Source organism: Cryptomeria japonica, chromosome 7 (assembly GCF_030272615.1).
Source record: "Cryptomeria japonica chromosome 7, Sugi_1.0, whole genome shotgun sequence".
Lineage (NCBI taxonomy): Eukaryota > Viridiplantae > Streptophyta > Pinopsida > Cupressales > Cupressaceae > Cryptomeria > Cryptomeria japonica.
In genome coordinates this window covers 847,134,858-847,155,161 of record NC_081411.1, presented here as the reverse complement: position 1 = coordinate 847,155,161, position 20,304 = coordinate 847,134,858, and the positions used below count along the sequence as shown (strand labels likewise).

Here is a 20,304-nt window from a genome sequence, read left to right as displayed (position 1 = left end):
ATGAGATGTTGTAGACACCAACGGTGTGCCAATAAGAGATGGTGTGCCTTCAACTTGAGATGTAAGAGATGGGGTGCCTTCAACTTGAATTGTTGTAGACATGCTCTCAACCTCGGGATTCAATTGTCTCATTGCACGAAGGTTTTCCATCTGTTGCCTTTGTGTGGCCAATTTTGTCTCTCTCTTAGATTGGATGGATATTTCATGTTCCTCTTCAATTGGCACCTCTTCAATTGACACCTCTTCTTCTATGGTATTCAATTTCCTTTGTTCACGAAGTTGCTTCATTCCTTCTCTTTTTTTTGCATTCTTAGCTTCACGCTCTTCCGGTGTTACATTTTTTGGTCTTTTCCTTGGCATGATGATGATGTTGCATATGTTAAAATGGATATATGAAATTGAAATTATTTCATGTATTCCTTTTCTAAATTATTTCATAAGATCTTAAAAAGGATGTATGAAATTGCAAATTTTGTTTTAAACCACTAAACAATTCATTTTCTTATGCAACTTCCTTCAAATGCATTGTTAAATCTAATGTAAATCTAATAGGATTATAATCAATTTTGACTCACACTTTTATTCTAACATTTAAACAAAATAACACTTAATAAGTATTTGAATTCTAAAAACAAGAAAATATTACCTCAATTATTCAAATTTGATAAAAAAACTATGTTCTTCCTCTTTGACATTGCCAAATGAAAAAAAAGGTGGTGGAGAGCTAATGGAATGTATAAAATAACCTTGCATAAAATGTCAACACCATGCAAAAAGCATTTTTTTGTTTGATCATACGCAGAAAAAAGACAAAATGAGAGAATGTGGGCTTGGATCACGGGTCAAGGGTCCCATATAACCGTTTTTTAGTGCAGCTCATTTGGCTAGTGCCAAATATGGCGCTAGCCAAATGACTTCCATTGAAATTTTTTACCGTAAACTAAACACTAACAATATACCCTATAACCTTTTTTTTGTGTAGCTCATTTGGCTAGCGCCAAATATGGCGCTAGCCAAATGACTTCCATTGAAATTTTTTACCTTTGATAAATTTCTACTCTATACCCTATAACCTTTTTTTTGTGCAGCTCATTTGGCTAGTGCCAAATATGGCGCTAGCCAAATGACTTCCATTGAAACTTTTTAACCTTTGATAAATTTCTACTCTATACCCTATAGTTTGATAGCCACAACCATAAAAATTAAACCATATGACTCTTTAGGACATAATATGGTGTCTTAGGACACCATATGACCCCTTAGGTGTCGTTATGGGTCGTATAGTGTCCTAAGGGGTCATATGGTGTCTTATGACCCATTAGGACACAATATGGTGTCATTATGGGTCGTAAGGACACCTAAGGGGTCATATGGTGTCCTATGACCCCTTAGGACACCATATGACCCCTTAGGACACAATACGGTGTCATTATGGGTCGTATGGTGTCCTAAGGGGTCATATGGTGTCCTATGACCCCTTGGGACACCATATGACCCCTTAGGACATAATATGGTGTTGTTATGGGTCTTATGGACACCTAAGGGGTCATATGATGTCCTATGGGGCCATAGGACACCATATGACCCCTTAGGTGTCATTATGGGTCGTATGGTGTCGTAAGGGGTCATATGGTGTCCTATGACCCCTTAGGACACCATATGACCCCTAGGACACAATAGGGTGTCGTTATGGGTCGTATGGTGTCCTAAGGGGTCATATGGTGTCTTATGACCCCTTAGGACACCATATGACCCCCTAGGACACAATAGGGTGTCGTTATGGGTCGTATGGTGTCCTAAGGGGTCATATGGTGTCTTAGGACCCCCTATGACACCATATGACCCCTTAGGACACAATACAATGTCATTATGGGTCGTATGGTGTCCTAAGGGGTCATATGGTGTCCTATGACCCTTTAGGACACCATATGACCCCTTAGGACATAATATGGTGTTGTTATGGGTCGTATGGACACCGAAGGGGTCATAGGACACCATATGACCCCTTAGGTGTCATTATGGGTTGTATGGTGTCGTAAGGGGTCATATGGTGTCCTATGACCCCTTAGGACACCATATGACCCCCTAGGACACAATAGGGTGTTGTTATGGGTCGTATGTTGTCCTAAGGGGTCATATAGTGTCTTATGACCCCTTAGGACACCATATGACCCCTTAGGACACAATACGGTGTCGTTATGGGTCTTATGGTGTCTTATGACCCCTTAGGCCACCATATAACCCATTAGGACACAATATGTTGTCGTTATAGGTTGTATGGACACCTAAGGGGTCATATGGTGTCCTATGGGGCCATAGGACACCATATGACCCCTTAGGTGTCATTATCATGTCGTAAGGGGTCATATGGTGTCCTATGATGCCTTAGAACACCATATGACCCCCTAGGACACAATAGGGTGTCATTATGGGTCGTATGGTGTCCTAAGGAGTCATATGGTGTCTTGTGACCCCTTAGGACACCATATGACCCCTTAGGACACAATACAGTGTTGTTATGGGTCGTATGGTGTCCTAAGGGGTCATATGGTGTCCTATGACCCCTTAGGACACCATATGACCCATTAGGACACAATATGGTGTTGTTATGGGTCATATGGACACCTAAGGGGTCATATAGTGTCCTATGGGGCCATAGGACACCATATGACCCCTTAGGTGTCGTTATGGGTCGTATGGTGTCGTAAGGGGTCATATGGTGTCCTATGACCCCTTAGGACACCATATGACCCCCTAGGACACAATAGAGTGTCGTTATGGGTCGTATGGTGTCGTAAGGGGTCATATGGTGTCTTATGACCCCTTAGAACACCATATGACCCCTTAGGACACAATATGGTGTCGTTATGGGTCGTATGGTGTCCTAAGGGGTCATATGGTGTCCTATGACCCCTTAGGACACCATATGACCCATTAGGACACAATATGGTGTCGTTATGGGTTGTATGGACACCTAAGGGGTCATGTGGTGTCGTATGGGGCCATAGGATACCATATGACCCCTTAGGTGTCGTTATGGGTCGTATGGTGTCGTAAGGGGTCATATGGTGTCCTATGACCCCTTAGGACACCATATGACCCCCTAGGACACAATAGGGTGTCGTATGGTGTCCTAAGGGGTCACATGGTGTCTTATGACCCCTTAGGACACCATATGACCCCCTAGGACGCAATAGGGTGTTGTTATGGGTTGTATGGTGTCCTAAGGGGTCATATGGTGTCTTATGACCCCTTATGACACCATATGACCCCTTAGGATACAATACGGTGTCGTTATGGGTCGTATGGTGTCCTAAGGGGTCATATGGTGTCCTATGACTGCTTAGGACACCATATGACTCCTTAGGACATAATATGGTGTTGTTATGGGTCGTATGGACACCTAAGGGGTCATATGATTTCCTATGGGGCCATAGGACACCATATGACCCCTTAGGTGTCGTTATGGGTCATATGGTGTTGTAAGGGGTCATATGGTGTCCTATGACAACTTAGGACACCATATGACCCCATAGAACATAATAGGGTGTCGTTATGGGTCGTATGGTGTCCTAAGGGGTCATGTGGTGTCTTATGACCCCTTACGACACCATATGACCCCTTAGGACACAATACCATGTCGTTATGGGTCGTATGGTGTCCTAAGGGGTCATATGGTGTCCTATGACCCCTTAGGACACCATATGACCTGTTAGGACACAATATGATGTCGTTATGGGTCGTATGGTATCCTAAGGGATCATATGGTGTCTTATGACCCCTTAGGACACAATATGGTGTCGTTATGGGTCATATGGACACCTAAGGGGTCATATGGTGTCCTATGGGGCCATAGGACATCATATGGCCCCTTAGGTGTTGTTATGGGTTGTATGGTGTCGTAAGGGGTCATATGGTGGCCTATGACCCCTTAGGACACCATATGACCCCCTAGGACACAATAGGGTGTCGTTATGGGTCGTATGGTGTCCTAAGGGATCATGTGGTGTCTTATGACCCCTTAGGACACTATATGATGCCCTAGGACACAATAGGGTGTCGTTATGGGTCATATGGTGTCGTAAGGGGTCATATGGTGTCCTATGACCCCTTAGGACACCATATGACCCTTTAGGACACAATAGGGTGTCGTTATGGGTCGTATGGTGTCGTAAGGGGTCATATGGTATCCTATGACCCTTTAGGACACCATATGACCCTTTAGGACACAATATGGTGTCGTTATGGATCATATGGTGTCCTAAGGGGTTATAGGACACTATATAACCCCTTAGGATACAATATGACCCCTAACGACACCTAAGGGGTCATATGGTGTCCTATGAACCATTGAGACACCATATGGTGTCATTATGTGTCCTATGGTGTCCTAAGGGGTCATATGGTGTCCTATGACCACTTAGGACAAAATACGGTGTCGTTATGGGTCCTATAGTAACCTAAAAGGTCATATGGTGTCCTATGATCCCTTAGGACACCATATGACCCCTTAGGTGTTGTTAGGGGTCATTTTGTGTCCTAAGGGGTCATGTGGTGTCCTATGACCCCTTAGGACCTAGAGAGAGGAGGGAATGAGGAAAAAAATGAGGGAAAGAGGTGAGAGAGGGAATTAGATTGGTGTAAGGATGAAGAGGGGGATAGCTTGAGGGATAGGAGAATAAGGGAATCGTGAGAGCTAGAGAGGGGTGGGACAAAGAAGAGTTTGTATCTATTCCACATTTGGCATGCACCAAATAGGGAGAGTGCCAAATGTGTACATAGAAACCCCCATCTCACCTCTCCCTTCTTTATCTCCCTTCCCTCGTAGTTTCATCTCTCTCTATGAACTAGATCTCATATTCTCTCTCTCCCCTTACCTCTTCTCGGGCTCTTCATTCTTATAGATACATACTCTTCTTTGTCCCTCCCCTTTCTAGCTCTCACAATTCCCTTATTTTGCTATCCCTCGAGCTATCTCCCTCTTCATCCACATTTGGCATGAGCCAAATGTGGAATATGGACCACATTTGGCGTGCGCAAAATGGAATATCCATTCATCACATTTGGCGCATGCCAAATAGGGTGCCAAATGTGGAATATGGACCACATTTTGCATGCACCAAATGGAATATCCATTCATCACATTTGGCGCATGCCAAATAGGGCGCTCACCATATTTGGCGAGCGCCAAATGTCCCACTTTGGGAAACACCAAACCTATGGTTTAGATTTGCCTTTGGCATCCAACCCAAAGGTTTGGATGACCATTTCAGGCTAGAGATGTGTTTTTGTCAAAACATTGAAAATTTTGACATATTTTTTGTCATGCTCTCTGTCAGGTTTGCACGTGTTTCAATGAAGTTAAAAAAAAATACTGTGGTAAACTTGAGCTTCCTCTTAGCTATCCAAAAATGTAATTTATTTCAAATTTTGATTTTGTTAAGTCTTTCATCTATAATTTCTTTTATTAGTGTGTCTGTTTTTTGTCAAAAACCAACATGCATTATTTTCGGTTTAGATTTTTACACGTTCATCAGATTTTGAAAAAAATTATATTTTTCGAAACTAGACTCCATCCTACACAATTTTAAAAAAAAAGTTTTAATTTTTTATTTGTTTTCAATGATTTTAGGGGGAGCATGCTCAAATTTCTGTTTTTCAGGATGTGTCCACTTCAAAAATTAATAAAAAATCATATACTCATTAAAAAATTAGCTGAAAATTCTGGCATAAACTTCAAGGTGTTAGCTAATTTCTCATTGAAGCGATTTTAAAAATTAAAAAAAAAAGTTAACATTTTAGGGGGGCCACAACAGACGCTATGTTATGTTTTTTGCATAAAAACATGACCACTTTTTGTGGCCCCCCTTTTTGAAGCCCTTAATCCCCACCATTTAAAAAAAAAATTAGTAGTTTAGAAAGTAGACTCGCAGCACTTTGGCTCTTGTTCTTGTTGCATCTTCAAATTTGGAGTGTAACTATCTTCAATTTATTGTTGAAGTTCATACTTTGCTGAATTCAGAAAAAAAGTGGCATCTTAAGACCCCCTTTTGGTACCACAACTTGGTGCACATACCCACATTAGCCTTGGTCCTACCAACTTTTTTTTCAAATTTCTAGGGATGCGAGATAATGAGGATCTAATGTTGAATCCATCTTGGTGGCTTAAACCATAATGCATAGGTATGCAAAATATTCTTTGAGAGTTGAAATTGGGATAAGATTAAGGATGAATCGTGATAAAATAATAAATGGAACACCTATAGTTGAGGGCCCAAACAAGAGTGTGATGATGTAATAAAGTGGAATATGACATAATATTAATTTAAATTAATAAAGGTCCTATAAAGCATAACGGAAAGGGAAATACTAAAACAGGTGCTAGGAGAGTGTGAAAATGGACACACTAATAAAGGTGTACAATTTATGACGCTACACTATCCTAAAGTGTTACTTGGACATCTTGTAAGTTGGGAAGGTGTTGTATTGATCTTTTTACTTAATTTCAGTTCTAAATTATTTTTTAATTAGTTGTCACTTCATGAGATTTTAAGGTTGTGCCATTTTGAGAGTTTTCTAGTTGTTCCTTTGTAACATACTTATTCTGGTAGCTTATTATAATTCCTATGAAAATCCTCGATCAAGAGCTTTCTAGTATTTCTGCATAGATTTATCCACTCCTTTGATTTCTTATATTAAGGGTTTTTGAGTTTACTAAATAGAGTGCTTCCAATGCTTCTATGCAGCAAGTCATCTCATTATAAGGGGGCGTATGTCTCTCTTGTCTATCTTTCATATAGAGGGAGGTTGATTGGATTTGTAGTGGATCTATTTCATAGTCTTTTAGATTTGGAGGACACATTTGAGAAGTTAAATCCTCTTTTATGACAACCATTTCACTCTTGTTGTCAAACCACATTCATCTTTGGAGCTTGTAGAACATCAAATTTTGTGTAGTTCCTTTTTGCCACTTTCTTCTTTGATTGGTTGTGTTTCTGATTGGAGTGTGACATCTTCATATTTCATGGAAAAGGAGATACATGAGTAGTTTTTCAGAGAGACAATCATCCTTCTTCATGATTTCATTTTTTAAATCATGTCCTAGATGGGAAGCATTCCTACATTTGTACTTGGCTTTGTTTCTTCCTAAGGAGAAACAAGTTTTTTGTGAGCATTGGATCATGTTTTTCCTTCAAACACTTACAATTTTTGTAGGAGATTATTCATTATGAAGGGGATTCTTAGTCTCTCTCTTTCCCTCTTATGGGGGGATATGAATCTATTTTTATGACACAGATGTAGTTCTTGGGGGTATCATTAACTCCTCCATGCGATCCTTGATTGTATGTTTTCTCTCTTTTGGAGATGACTTTTGTCCCAATGGGTTTTCTCCTTTTCTAGTTTGTGAGAGATTGCATTGTATTTACTTTGTACATGGGTACTAAATTTGGCCTAGTTGTTAGGACCCATCATCATCATCTTGCATCATTTGCATAATAATTTCATCTCCCTAGGTTGCACTTAAGAGGGGCGTTAGTGTGAATGAGGATATTTCCTAACTAGTCATTAGTGGGAACCTATTCACATGTTAAGTTTACTTAGGTCCTAGGTGTCATTTCTAGAAGTTAGTTATAATGGGGCCATGTTCACAACATTAACATTTAGTTATCTAGACAATTAATATTTGCATCATGCATTTAATGTTTGCATAAAGGGTAGTTGTCCATACCTCATCACACCTTGCCTATATAATTAAGGTCTCTTGTATATTAGCCACATTCAATCAATGCATCCTTATTATGCAAGTTATCTTGTCATAAGCTATTTTAGTGTTGCAGGGATTTTGGGATTGTTGAGGAGTCACCGATCTACTCCTACAATAAACAACTAAGAGACAAATTTACACAATCTATAATAGTAATTCTTTTGGGTTTAGTTGTGTTTAATGCTTTTTAGATCAATATTTGAAATAACATTCTATAGTGCAAAAATATTCAATTGGATCATAGAGTGTGATATGAAACATCGATCTAAAAACTATTACACAACTAAATCTAGAAGCATAAAAAATTAATAAACATACTACAATTTTCAACGTGAATTATTTATCAAATTCATGAAATTTCCATGGTACATAATTATTTCAATAATTTTCTTTTGGATTTGACGATGCAGTATTTTTGTTGCCCATGGCCAAATTGAGAAGAAAAATATTGAAATGAATTAACTCATTCCCACTTTTTTCTCTCACAACTCTATTGAAAATCACCCACTTTGATGCCATCCATACATGACAAGATTACATGCATTTGTAGGGGAAGAGTACCAGTTACCATTCATGTTCCAATAACCATTCACTCCTTCAACACCCAAACCCCCAATTACTAACCTTAAAAATATCAAAAAATAAATAACTAAATGCCCATTAATAAATTTCACATGTACCAATAGCCACTCATTTTTTAGCATTTTTGGACCATAATTGGCCCATTTGTGCACCTTTATTTGTACCAATAGTGCATGACTATTGGAGCATTTGTGCATAAGTATTAGCAATTTTAAGTGCATAGTTATTGGGGCATCTTTAAGCAGGTATCGCGCAACACTTTGAAATGTGTACTTTTTGACCCTTACGTGCATAAAGGATCCCACAACATGCATCGTGACTACCCAGAAGCCAAATCAATAGCTATAAGCAGCTAAGTTGCATGTGGAGACAACAACAAAAATATCATCAAAGATCGATGTACCGTTTAGAATTTGTGGGTGCACAAAGTTAGCTATAATCACTACTAGTATGCTTCCTCTATAAGTGATTGTGTATATGAAAAAACAAATAGAATAAACTTAGGTCTTTAGTCCTAGCAGCTATGGGTTTGTGTACTACAAGTTTAGTTTCCATCAAAATGACTTTGTACATTTTACAATACATTAAATGTCAATGCAGTGAAGGGGACCAAGTGCACAAGGCATTGTAAATGTCAAAGCAATGAGGGGGACCCGGTGCATGAGGTAATTTGGCCAAACATGGGGCATGGACAATTATAGACCATCCAACAAAAGTTAAGATAACATTGATTATTACTATTCAAATGGTAGCAAATAAAAAAACAAAAGAAATTTATCAAAATGTTCTTTGTTTGTTGGTGAAATTGAATGGTTTTGAATAAATCCACCAATGCCATTATCAAAGTGTTCTTTATTCATTGATAACGCTGAATGGTTTTGAATGAATCCACCAATGATATTACCAAAGTGTCTTTTTTTCATTGATAAAGTTGAATGGTTTTGAATGAGTCCACCAAGACTCAAGACTTGGTAAATACAAAATCAATTAATGATATCAGATTTTCACAATCCATAACATCAATCAATGCTGAATTTCTGGATCAGAATGTGTTTTTTATTTTATGCCTCCTAACTCTCTCTACCATCTAGATGATGGATCACGAAGTGTGATCCGAAATATTGATGCAAAAATTAAAAAGACAATCTAATCCAAAAATTCAGCATTGATTAAATACAGAGGCTTCAATGAGACTAAAATTGTTACACAGATATCTCATCAATTAAGACTACTATTCAAGTTAGATGTGGGAGACGTGGCTTAATAAAAGACCAAGTGAATTTGGGCCCAGAGAACAGTGTGATGATGTGGAAATTTCAACACAGAAAACACTGTTCAATTTCCTCATGTGACAGTCTTCCAATAACAAGGGCCCAACCTTATCTATATTATTAAATGCAGCAATTACAAATAATCTGCCGACATTTGCATCCAACTTTTTCTTTTTGAAACTGTACGCGTCCTTCCATCTACTGTTCTAACCAGCAATTCTCAGGCATTGAGATCTTATCTCATCCCCAAAGAGAAAAAGACATAATGAATGAACGCCATTATTGGTATGGTTGGGCCTTCCTTTCCCTAAAGTTTTGTCTATGTTCTAACCAGCCATTCTCAGGCATTGAGATCTTATCTCATCCCCAAAGATAAAAAGACATAATGAATGAACGCCATTATTGGATGGTTGGGCCTTCCTTTCCCTAAAGTTTTGTCTATGTTCATCAATTAACTGCTGCCACGCACTCCCCCACCTTGTTGCTATATATACAATGTGTATATCAAACCCTATCCATCGTTGAGTATTACTTTTCAATATACTCTCTCTGCAGTCTCTGCCTTTTTTTCGCATTTTGTGGATTTTTTTTAGTGTTGAAACATGTCTGAAGAGCGCCACCATCACCATCTCTTCCACCACAAGAAGGAAGAGGAAGAAAATGCTCCAGACAGCGGTTCTTATGGATCAGGCGGCTATAATACCACTCAAGGTGGGTATGGACAATCTGAGACTACATATGGATCGGACGGCTATAATGCCACTCAGGGTGGGTATGGACAATCTGAGACTACCTATGGCTCGGACGGCTATAATGCCACTCAAGGTGGGTATGGACAATCTGAGACTACATATGGATCGGACGGCTATAATGCCACTCAAGGTGGGTATGGACAAACTGAGACTGCATATGGATCGTCCGATTATCAGACTGGACCGGGCTATACCGCTGACTCTACATATGTAAAGCAAACCACAGTTGATTATAGTCAAGAAGACGCGTATGAGAAGGCGAAAAAGGAGGAAAAACACCACAAACATTTGGAGCATGTTGGTGAAATGGGTACTGCTGCTGCTGGAGCATTTGCTCTGGTATGTTTTGATATATATTCAATGGGTATATGCAAATTTGCATTTTTATGTCTGAATTTGTGTGCTCTATAGCTAACATCCTGGTTTTATGATGTCTCTCTATATAAGAGAGATTAGGTTTCTACAGTTAAGATTGTTGTTTAGTTTCTCAATTCTATGGGTTGAATATTGTTTCTACCAACATTTTGGATCATACTCAATGATCTGTTGTTGCAATGAGAGATCTGTAGGAGCTCATCACTTTCATTCTACAGCTGTCTCATTGCTGTAGGATCATAACATGATATAAAACATTGATGCAAACAAAAACCTGCACACTAAAATTCAAAAACTAAACAGCAATGTTGATATATATTCAATGAGTATATGCAAATTAGCATTTGTAGGCCTGAATTTGTGTGTTATGTATCTAACAATCTGATTTCTGTGATGTGATAGTATGAGAAGCATGAATCAAAGAAAGATCCAGAGCATGCCCACAGGCACAAGATAGAGGAGGAGATTGCTGCAGCTGCTGCGGTGGGCAGTGGTGGTTTTGCATTCCATGAACGCCATGAGAGGAAGGAAGACAAGGAGGAAGAAGAGGAAGCCCATGGCAAGAAGCATCACCATCTCTTTTGAGTTGGGTCTCTAGATTATATGCTATGTTTTTAGTTTATCAGATCTGTAAAATGTATGGGGGTGTTTGTTGTGAGTATTGCTGGTGTGTGATCTGACCCATAGGGTTTGTTCTTCTTTGTTAAATAAGGGGTGCAAGATGGAGATGTGTTAAGACTATGGTTATGTGTTTTGTATATGAGTGTCATGCTGTTTGGAAACAGTTAATATGATATATTTGTTTGGGTAATATGTGTGTGTCTCTCTCTTTAATTGTTCAATGCCAATTCATGTTAGAATCACCACCAAGAGCACTCTGTTGATCAGAAACAGATCTGAGAATTTGAAAGGATCAGATTTTTTGGGGTTATCTTTCATGTTGTAGCTTAAACAAACTAAGGGACTGTGAAGCTTTGAATGGATAATTTAAAGTCATAGTTTCACATTTATTTATTTATTTTTCTCTGTTTTTGCTATCAAAGTAAATCAGTATATTCTAGGTATCCCTAATAAAGGTTCTCTTACTAAATGGAGAAATGTTTTGAATTTAGTAAAGTTCCCTTAAGCTTGCATTTCAGCAAATAGGATTTGACATTTTGTATGATTTTTAAAGAGACTTTTACAAATAAACAATTTTTTTTTTTTTATAATTTAATGATTTATTGTAGAAGATTTCGGTATCTTTTGGGTATAATTCTTTAATTAGTCAATCATATAATGATTTAATAATTTTTCTTTGAATTAAATATATTCACAATTTTTATATTTTTGGAAAAAGTCATTTAAGATGTCAATATAAAAAGATATATTCATATATTACTATTTAAAAAAGAGACATGAGTGGCATTATGCTTAAGATATTTACTATTGAAAATATAAATTGTTAGGTATACTTCTGGTCTATCATAGGTGTCACAATTATTAATTGATTGTAAAGTATAAGTTTTAGAGTTTACCTAATATTAAATTAATATTTATATTTAAAAAATTAAGTGTCTCAACTTTGAAAATGTTGATTATTAGCATTAATATTTTTAATGAAAACATCTAGATTAATTGTCATAGTAGCTTTTATATTACTTTTTGTATTAGTTGTTATATTATTTATATGGTTTCTAATTATTATATCTTTCATGCTTATACATATAGGTGTCACTATTGAAAATATAAATTGTTAGGTATACTTCTGGTCTATCATAGGTGTCACAATTATTAATTGATTGTAAAGTATAAGTTTTAGAGTTCACCTAATATTAAATTAACATTTATATTTAAAAAATTAAGTGTCCCAACTTTGAAAATGTTGATTATTAGCATTAATATTTTTAATGAAAACATCTAGATTAATTGTTATAGTAGCTTTTATATTACTTTTTGTATTAGTTGTTATATTATTTATATGGTTTCTAATTATTATATCTTTCATGCTTATACATATAGTGTCCTTTTTTGGCATTATTTTTTAAATTAAATTTATATTCTTGTTTTAAATCTATAAATTAGTCTAAATTTGTATAGTACGACACTTCTCTATTTATATTACTTTCTATATTTGATTCTTATCTGTTGCTTTTGTTTCTCCATGTTTCTTCCTCTCTTCCTTTATTTTTTCATTAATTTCTGCCCCCTCCTTTTTTATCTATTTTAATCTAATTTATCTATTTCTTACACTACTTTTCTTTGAGCTATGTGTCACCTCCCCTCTCCTCTTTTCTTTTTTAAGTTGGTCCTAGTCTAAGATAAGTCATCTTATGTCTCTCTTAGCTCTCTATTATACTAATAATGGATCACAAAGTGTGTCCTGATGCATTCATACAAAAATCCACACAATCTAATTTAACAATAATAATTACATTATAGATTTTAGAAAGTTGATATCATTAGTCTTGTGTTTTTTTATTCTTGAACTTTCACCTAAGTATACCTAGAGGATTCATCCATCATGGAGAGTAGGTCACAACCAATCAACCTCTACAACATAGACTCCACGTTACACAAAGGATAATTATACTTTAGGGAGAACACATACAAATTTCTGAAATCTACACACAATCGAATGTCTCCTTTCTACTTTCTAATAGGAACTAAAGTTGAAACCCAGGTAGAGTGTCTAATTGGATTTATGATTCCACTATCTCTATTTTTTACCAATGCTTGCTACATTTTTAGTGCCAATGTGGGACTTATTAGCGTTTATTTTTTCCAAAATGGCTTGGCATTATGTTTGAGAGGATTTTCATGTTAAAATAAATTCTCTTATATTATTTCAAATCATCATATGACTAAGGAAAAAACCCTTATATTTTTTCAATAGAGAGATAGGTATAGAAATTGTTGTTGGGCTAATATTATTTCTAATAAAAACATTTTGTAGTGATGCATTTGTGCCAATCCTGATTTCTTTCAAGTCTTTCTCATGGGTGAGGATAGACTCAACAATATTTCTATCTACACTATCAAAAGTTCCTTCCAATGCCTCTAGTCCCTTTAGAATCTTGTTGGTCTTTAGATGTATAATTTAATTTTAAAAAATGGTCTCTTTCCCATCAACATTTTCCACATAACTATGGTAATCAATCTCTTGGTTGTGATACTCATCGATAGTGTAATTTAGTTCTATAAATCTTGGTCATCATGGAAAACTTTCTAGTGGTTTATATTGTTTGGAATAGAAGACCTTGTCAACACTTTAAATTTAGAAATCCCAGCTAGTGTTGTATCATTAGATCTTATAGCTATATTTAACTAGGAAATTAGACATAACATTATTTCCCCTTTTAATCCAATCAATAAAAGCATCAAACGAATCAATTATGTCCCATACTATAGCTCTATACTACTAGATCCTTTCATGTTTTGATTCATATTTATATTTAAGCTATGAGACCATGAGTTTTCAATCTCCTAAGAATCTAAGATTTTTATTCCACTTGACAACAAGGTTTAGTCCCTATAACAAGGCCTAATATTCTACAACATTTTTGGTGCATTCAAATTTTAGAGAGAATGATGACTTGAAAGACTTACCTCTTGGTGAAAAAAGAATCAACCGAACTCTCAATCTTTCTCTAGAGAAAGCACCATCAAAATGCATCATCCAAATATCATCATCCTTAGAATTTGTTTGAAATTCTTTAAATAGAGGTTTGGATTTTCTTGTTTAGGCTAATTGACCTCAATCTTGAAATATTCAATATTAGTAGTAATAAAATAGACTTCCTCAACAAGTTTAGAATATTCTACAAGTGTGGTAAATATTTTCTCTTTATCCAATTTCACATCCTTTCCATTTATAGTGATGAAATTATAGTATGAATCCATCAATATAATTTACCAAATGGTGGCAGACCATCTTCTTGACAATAACATCCCATACTAACCTAGAACATTAATACTATGATGTTCATATTATATGTCCTCTCTTGAAATGTAGCTAGTGTCAATTCATCATATGTTATTATACCAATAATAGTTACCTCTCTTGAGTCAAGGGAGAAACACTTACCATATATGAATTGTTGAATTGTAGATCAAGTTCATTCATAATTGATGAGGGGTTAACATTTGTGGATGCACCTAAGTCAATCATACAATTTTTTACCAACTTGTCATTAATCAACAAAGTAACATGAAATGGGTCAACTTAGAAAGGACACTTATTCAAAGTAATACCCACATAAACCTCTAGGATTTGTTGACTTGAATATTTATTTTTAACCCCATTTACTTCTTCCTTATCTTTCATAGTTTGATTAACTTCATCTACGTTACTAGAGGAACTAGATGTAACATCATAAATGAGATCCAATACATTATCCTTATCCAATTCTCATTGTCTCTAATAAAAGCACTAATTCTTTAATCTAAGAAAAAAATAATGCCAATCTACAAGGATGTACTTTGGAACACAACTAATAGATTTATTACCACAAGTAAATTGAATTGTCTTCTCCTTCTCTTTTACATGACTCTTATGAATGTGAGTTTTTTAGGAAAATATTGGTTTCCTTTATAATAATAAACCTTTAACTTATGTTTAGGTTAAGAATCCTCCCCATAGTGTATACTATTCTTCCACCCTTTCCCTTTTAGTTCATCATTATTTGTTGAGGCTCTATTTCTTGTATCATCGTTCTTTTCTTTTATGAACATGCTACTTACATTTCCCTAGAAATAATAATCACCTTTACATCTTAAATAATAATTTATTTCACTTTGGGAATTGTAGTAGAAATAGAGTATCTTATTTCTTCATCCAAAGGCCTTCTAAATTTGATGTCAAAGCTCAATACTATAAACATGATTGGTTTCTTCCTGATCACCCAAAAAAGATATTGGTGATAGTTACTTTAAAACACATCTTATCATCAATATCAGACTCAACACCACACTCTTCAAATGAGGAATAGTCCTCAATGGTTGAATATACCTTGGTAGATAGCATATTAATATCGTGGTTCTCATAATCATGATTCTTACCATGATAAGAATCATTGCATTCACCACATGGTACATCACAAGCTTCAATAGATAGATCTATCATATATTGGAAGGGAGGATGAGATAATCAACAAATATGGTGTAGGAGCACCTAGTGGACTTTATGCCTCCATGATGCCATTTTGTAAATATTTTATTTACAAGGTGTTTGGGTCATTTCATAAGGTCATATAGAACATATTTAACATGCTTGAGTTAGTCAATAGGTCATTAGGTGATTATGAGTTCATTTTTTTGTCAAAAATTGTCAATTCTTACAAAATTGTCTTGTTGTAAAAATGCAAAAATTGGGAATATGAAAGGTCATCATTTGAAAAGTCATGTGGAATTTGGTTGGACGATTGAAATGTGGTTGTAATAGTATAAATAGTCCTTGTAAACATGGATCAAAAGCTGGGAAGGTTTTGGGAATGAATGGAATGAAGAAAATACAAAGTTTGCATGCCCAAACAATATTTTTTTCTAGAATATCTTAGTGTTATTTGGTTTTATATGGACTTTACCTTGCATTTAATGATCTGAAATTGATTGGATATGATAGAGGAATGAATCAACTTCCAGATTCAATTGGTTTGGTAGTTTTTAATTAAGTATTATGAAAGTTATGATTGTTTAAGTGAATGAAACTTCCAGATTTTTGAGTAACCGTCATGTTGCAATGAATAGTATGAATTTGTACGAATGTTCTATAATCTTGAAGTGGTATGGTTGGATAGAGAATTGGATGACCTTTCCATTGTGACTAGTATCATCCATTTTAATTGAGTTCGGATTATTTTAGAGGCATTTTAATGAGATAGGGTCTGAAAAACACTTGGTGAATGAGACTAATGCAAATTACCAATCAATTTTAGGCCCTTGTGTTACACAACAACTTGACCTAATTTTGCTATATGTTGTATAAATCCCAAATGGGTATCCAAAAATGGTCTTTTATCCTCTAGGTTGAGAATACATCAAAAGTTATGGTCAAAATACATGGTTTGCTGCCCTAATTAGGTCTTGTAGTAGAATTAGCAGTCAATATTTGAGCCTTGTGTTACAAAGTAACCCTAGCCAAAAATATGATATGGTAATATTTGTCCAAATGGGTACTAAAATATGTCTTTATCTCTATTTGAAGTTGTCCGCACAGAAAGTTATGTTCCAAAAACCCATTTTGGAGGGTTATTAGAAGAAAAGAAGGATTGTGAGAGAAAACCACCTTGGGGTGTTTTGGGTATTGAGGAATTGGTGTTTTGTGAGTGTTTGGATATTGTGAACCCCTTCTCTGAAACAAAATAGTACACTAGGGAATTTCCTCTAAAACATTAAAAATAGACTTCTTCAAAAGAACAAAGGTTTATTTACCAAATGAAACCTTGTGATTATTATGTACTATTTTTCCATTATGCCAATTTAAATGATAAGGATAATCAAACAAAATTGGAATTATTTATTAATTTTGGGAATTGGGTCTACATATGGCAAACCCTTCTCATTTTGAATACCTTGTAACTTAGATCCTTTAAAGCATTCATGACTTTTTCTAATTTATCTAAATATACATGTACTTTATTATGACGCCCTTTGTTATTAGAATTTTTTGTTGGCATTCTACACTCACATGAGAATGGTTGATGTTGTCATTTATGGCAACCAACTGGTAATAAGATTCTATAGGTTCACCGACAACGCAAACATCATTCACCGGCACCGGCAGGCACAACAAAGTTTACTCATCGACATTCTAGTTTACACCGGCAATGAAGCATACTGACACTCAGGCCAACATGAGACAAAGTTTTTCTTATGTGAATTGTATTGTAAATGTAATTAATTATTTGTATGCCGACATGATGTATTGTAAAGACTAATATATGTATGAGATATTATAGGTCATTTTTGATATAGCATGGAGAGGAAATTATGTAATGGTATTATGTAGAAGATAGTGAAAAGATCTTGTAATAAGGTAGATAGGTTATGTGAGTGAGTATCATTCACCGACAGGTTTTTAGTTAAGGTTTCTAACAGAGCTTAAACCGATACTGAATCAAGCATTGCAGATGCTATTTTGAGTAGTACATTGTATTGGATTTAATTATCCATTTTGTAGTCAGTGAGACTCTTCTATTGAGCAGTGAGCTCTAGGTTGTTGGCCTTCTTGCATGTGCATGCCCATATTGTAAGTAATATTTATTCATATTGCCCAGTGAGTAGATATTGTGGGTCATAATTCCCACCAAGGTTTTTTCCTTACTGGGTTTCCTCACCAAAATATCTTGTGTTATGGTGTGCATTTATGTTGTCTCTATTATTTCTCTTTACTGCACTATTGTTTGTTTACCAGTACATTAATTTGGGTTGCAAAGTTATAAATAAGTTCAAATATTTCATTAACCGGTTAGACACTGATTCGCCCCCCCTCTCAGTGTCTTTGGGACTGTCATTGCATCTAATAATTGGTATCAGAGCCTGGTCCTCTATTTGCAAAAGCCTAACAACTTGAGGAAGATTCTGAAACGGGTACTGATGGAGAGTTTGAGAAAACAGTTGGAAGGAGCTCTTGAAGATTTTCATGTAGAAAAATTGAAGAATATCAAACTTGAAGATGATCTGAGGACTGCTAAGGAATTCATTAAAGGATTTCAGGAGAACCTGGTTATAGCACAAAACAAGAGGAAGGAACTTCATGAGCAAATGCAGAAACATGATGATGAAAAGGAAACTCTTAGAGATATTATAGAGAAGTTGAGGAAAGAGAACACTAATATGAGGAATGAATTGCAAGATTTAACCATGAGGCTATGTAAGGATATTGAAGACAAGAAGAAGAATGAAGAAGACTTGACTAGAAGACTTAATGATGGAGGTAATGAAAATCTGAGACTTTGTCATGAGAATGATATGCCAAAGACAGATCTGATTCACATACAACATGATAAAGAGGAGCTTATGAGACAAGTTGGGATTCTAGAAAATGAGTTGATCACTACAAATGAACACAAAGAAAAATTCAAGAAAAGTTCATAAAGACTTGATGACATGCTAAAAAGACAAAAACCTGATGGAGATACAATTGGACTTTGATTTGAACATGGAGAAAGTTTCGGGACTGCAAATAATCAAGATCACAACAAATGTGTAAGACAACCTAATGCTTATAAATTTAATGGGAAATGTTTTAATTGCAACAAATTTGGTTATAGAACAAACCAGTGCAGATTTAGAAATAATCAAAATACAAATCTACCCACCGGTCAATGTTCCAAATGCAATAAAGTTGGTCATAACTCAGAAAATTGCAGAATGAATGTGAAATGCTATGTTTGTGGTAGATCTGGACATTTATCTAATCAATGCAGAACACAAACCGGTTAAGGATATGGAAAGGCTATTCAGAGGAATAATGTAACTTGTTATGTATGTAACAAGATTGGGCATATTTCAAAATTTTGTAGAAGCAAGACTATACCGATGAACAATAAAGGATCTAATGAGAAAGGAAAGGAAAAAGTAAACGAAATAAAGCAAGAATTTTCAAAACAATGGATTAAGAAGAGAGATCAGAGAGTTGATGAATTTGTCTCTACACCAGTAGAACATAGTAACCCTCCACTGGAAGGAGATTCTTCATCTAACTAAGGAATAATCCTTAGAGGGTATGGCAAAAAACTAAAAATCATGCATTCTACCCTCGATTGATGGTAAGAAGTTATATTTCTTCTTTACTGGTAGATGTGTTAATATTTCACTTAACCGGCAAGCATTTAATGTGGTTGATGAAGGATTTTTTATTATAAAGTACCAAAAAACCCTCATTTCAAACCACCAGGCATCCAAGCATTCAGAGAGCACGAAATTGAGCAAAGGCATCCTAAGGCAAAGTAACAAAGTGTTTTCAAGCATTCAAAGATTTCAAGTAAGAGGTATTTATCTTTCAAAATGACATCTTCATATTTTGTACCCGACTTTATTGCAAACCCTACCATGGTAGAGAACATTAAGCACCCTAGACCTATATTTAAAATCATTCCTGAGATCGCAAAGCAAGATGATTCCATCAGAGCCTTCTCTAAGATTCTGAAGGGAGTTGCTTTTGCCGAAGACCCGAGGATTTACATTCACTGCAACATAGAAAATTTAGGGTCTGATGATTTGAAGAACATATACAAGGATGTTATCACTAATGAACAAGGACTGATTAAACCAGAGCATAAGATTGTAGGAGACTTAGGATTTGTTGAAATTTTGAACATTCCTGAATTTCCAAATGAGGTAGTACGTCTTATACTGAGTAGAGTTCATGGGGATTTTATATGGCTAGATTCTATTTTTAAAATCACTAAGGAAGCAATCAAGGCAGTTACTGGTTTACTCTCAACCGGTACTAGACCCGACAAAAAGAAGAAGATACCAAACAAGGGTGTAATGGACCTAATCGGAGCTACATTTGACAATAGATCTCTTAGGGTTAATGATATCAGTGATGCAAATATGAAATATGTGAGCATGG

At 35.7% G+C, this 20,304-nt stretch overlaps 1 protein-coding gene across 1 annotated transcript; it reads left to right on the top strand.

The window, feature by feature from the left end:
* Positions 1–9,890: 9,890 nt before the first annotated feature.
* On the top strand, positions 9,891–11,556 carry LOC131074853 (abscisic stress-ripening protein 5). Its single transcript, XM_058011577.2, has 2 exons — positions 9,891–10,709; positions 11,148–11,556. The coding sequence occupies exons 1-2, from the start codon at positions 10,221–10,223 to the stop codon at positions 11,328–11,330; spliced, it is 672 nt and encodes a 223-aa protein (XP_057867560.1). The 5' UTR covers positions 9,891–10,220; the 3' UTR covers positions 11,331–11,556.
* The last annotated feature ends 8,748 nt before the right edge of the window (positions 11,557–20,304 follow it).